General features: G+C 55.2%; 1 protein-coding gene and 1 long non-coding RNA gene across 2 annotated transcripts in view; both read left to right on the forward strand.

Annotated features, from left to right (window-relative positions):
* LOC104983971 overlaps window positions 1-927 on the forward strand; it is a 1916-nt gene extending 989 nt beyond the window's left edge. The window contains exons 2-3 of the long non-coding RNA XR_824702.1: window positions 56-139; window positions 487-927. This is a non-coding gene — a long non-coding RNA (uncharacterized LOC104983971). The remainder of the gene's footprint in view (window positions 1-55; window positions 140-486) is intronic.
* Window positions 928-954: 27 nt separating this feature from the next.
* Window positions 955-2882, forward strand: part of PRRT1 (proline-rich transmembrane protein 1) — a 3683-nt gene continuing 1755 nt past the window's right edge. The window contains exons 1-2 of the mRNA XM_010833548.1: window positions 955-979; window positions 1807-1977. Coding sequence (XP_010831850.1) covers window positions 955-979; window positions 1807-1977 — 196 coding nt within the window. The remainder of the gene's footprint in view (window positions 980-1806; window positions 1978-2882) is intronic.

The following is a 2882-nucleotide window of genomic DNA, read 5'->3' on the forward strand; positions in this document are numbered from 1 at the left end:
TGAAGGTAGCCCAGGCGGACCCTGCTCCTAACCCCTTCCCTCCCGCCCGTGCCAGGTCTGAGCCTTACAACTCTTCATCTTGAAGTGCTTGTAGTGCCCTTGTCTCCAGAGACGCGGAGAGTCCTCGAGGCCCCTCGAGGTAAAAGTGCGGCTTGGCCCAGTTTCTTCTGCCCTTCTCTAGAACGGAGCCTATCTACGACCCACCCCCCAAGGGGAGGAGAGCCCCTTGGGCAGCGCTGACTCACGCTCCGCCTAGTTTCTGACAAGTCTCATTACCTGAGCGACCCCACACCCCCGCCCTGATCCTGGAGCTCCTTGTGGGCGGCTCCTTACTCAGACCTTCCCACCGGGGCTGGACTTCTAACTCCAGGCGTCTCCCACCTCTCTCTCTATGATCCCTATCGGTACCCAGGTGCCCGTGTTAGGGCTTTTACTGAACATTTAAAGACGTTTGCCTTGATTAAAAAAAAAAAATTTTTTTTGCAGCTCATCAGAATTCCTCTATGTTCACCAGGCCTTTGACAGCCTTAAGTCTCTCCCAATAAAACCAACTTGCGCCCCGAATTGTGTACAGGATGGTGTGGCGGAAGGGGGTTAGGGGCTCACGCGAACACCTCAGAAGCCAGAATGAGAGGTGTGGGGCCGTGATCTCGATCTCTGGAGCCTGGGACTGGCCCTGACGCGCGCCGCTGTTACAGCTCGGTAGTCTCCGCCTGAAGTCGGATGGGGAAGGATACAGCGTTGGAGAGCGACTGCCTCAAGAAGGGGCTGGGAAGCACTGGTCTAAAGGGGGAGGGTGGTATCTCGGCTCTGCTTTTGCAAATGGCCCGATTCTGGTTAAATCTCGGCTGACTACTGATTTTCACCTCCCCTCCCCATGTACAAACTCCCAAGATGCAATAAGCAAAATAAAAAGACTGCAATTACCGCTGGGCCCCCGGGTCGACTCAGGCGATGGCGCTGCGTCTTGGCGGGGGTGGTGGGTGGGTGGGATTTCAGGAATGGATCTGAACACTGCGGGCCCTGGAAACTCTTTAAGAAGCCTAGTAAGCAAAGCGGGGGAAGGGGGACCAAGCAGGTACTGCCAAACTGAGCTGCCGGCAATGAGCAGTTGATTCGTCCTCTCCTCCCAACGCGCTACAGCTCCTACATACTGAAGGTAAGAGGTAACTAAGTATCCCCCAAGCTTCCTCTTCGTCCTACTCCTGCCCCCCAACACACCACAAGCCCTACTACCTCCCAACGACTATAGACTGGGGCCTCTCACTTTACCTCCGGATTCCTCCCAAGCCAGAGCGGCAGGTCAAGATCATAACCCTGGGAACTTTTGTTGTTGTTTTTATGGTTCTCTCTCACACGGGCATCTCTGGTACAGATAGGGAAACTAGAGCCAAGGATTTGAGAGAAGATCCCCAGATCTTACAGGGACTCTGAGGGAGGCTGAGTTGGGGGGAGGGCGGGGGGGAGGCCTGACTGGGGTGAAAAAGATTCAGAGGGAACCGGGGTACTGAATCCACTGAGCACCTGCTCGCTTCCTCCTACAGTATAATCACTACAGCCAGTCTTGAAGGGGAAGACTCCAGAGGGTTCTTTCTCCCTCCTTCCTTCCCTTAGTACCACCCGCCTTGCCTGGTCTTGCTTGCCTCCCAGTTTCCATGACAACTCCAAAGGAACCCAAACTGGGGGCTTGAATGCCGGGGTTAGAGGAGGCGAGACATAGTCCAAAAGCGGAGAGAGACCAAGTGGGGGTATCTCTGAAGGGTTCCCCCTCCCTCGCCTCGGTCCCTTTAAGCTCCCCCCTCTCAGCTTTCCCTCCGCCCCCCGCCGCCACAGTCTTCATCTCTCCATCTCTGCGCTGCTGCCGGCTGCGCAATCTGCGCACCCAGACTCCGGTGCTAGCCAGGGACCCCGACTCCGGACTCCGGCTGCACGGATCTTGTCCCAGGGAGAGCGCAAGCATGTCATCCGAAAAGTCAGGTAGAAAACAACAACAAAACCCCTCGCCCTCTCCACTGCCTCCTGACTACCCCCCCCCCACCTCCCTTACCCCTCCCTAGCGGGTGGTTCTGTTTCATTCCCCTTCTATCCAGCTCTCCATATCCCTCCCCCCAAGCCCCCTTCTCTTTCTATATCCTTCCCTTTTCTTCCTTTCCTCTGGCCAGTCTCAGGCTGGGTCCCTTGCCAACAACATTGGGGGGGGGGGGCAGGTTAAGAGGGTGAGGGAAGTACAAGACTGGCTTAGCATCAGCCAGGTACTGCATGGATAGCATCATTGGGAGTGACAGATGGACAGATAACGCTGGCCCGCATGGAGACATCCAGCGGGGTAATATGGAGAGATGATCAGATGGGGATTGCCCAGGGAGTAAAATCCAGAGGACCCTTCTTAATCTGCCCTAAAAGAGGTTCGGAGATTCCAAGAGAGACTAGAGGACCCCCTCCCCACTAAAGGAATGGCAGAGTGGAACATGTTATCCTACATGTGTTTATACAACTGTTGGACTGAGCACATGTTCACACAAGTGTTGCATGTCTATACATGTGCACACGCAGGACTAGCTCAGATAGGCAACCCCCAAAGCAGCCATAAGCCAAGAGGGTTAGGAGTTTGGGTCTGCAGGTTAAAGCTGTGTGCCCACTGCTGAAGCAGGGAGAGGAGCAGAAGAGAGTTATGACCTCAAAACTAGATTAAAGTCGGGGCGGGGGGAAAGGGCTGTTGGCCTAGATACCACCCCTCTCCTCCCCCAAGAATGAGAGATGGCTTCTCACTCATCTCCTCTCTGTCTCTCCCATTATCTTTCTCCGTCCCTGACCCTCTGTGTCTCCCCCTCTCCCTCATCTCATCTATCTTATCTCTCCCCATACTGGCTCCTCTGCTTACC

This window comes from Bison bison, unplaced genomic scaffold (assembly GCF_000754665.1).
Source record: "Bison bison bison isolate TAMUID 2011002044 unplaced genomic scaffold, Bison_UMD1.0 scf7180017863706, whole genome shotgun sequence".
Taxonomy (NCBI): domain Eukaryota; kingdom Metazoa; phylum Chordata; class Mammalia; order Artiodactyla; family Bovidae; genus Bison; species Bison bison.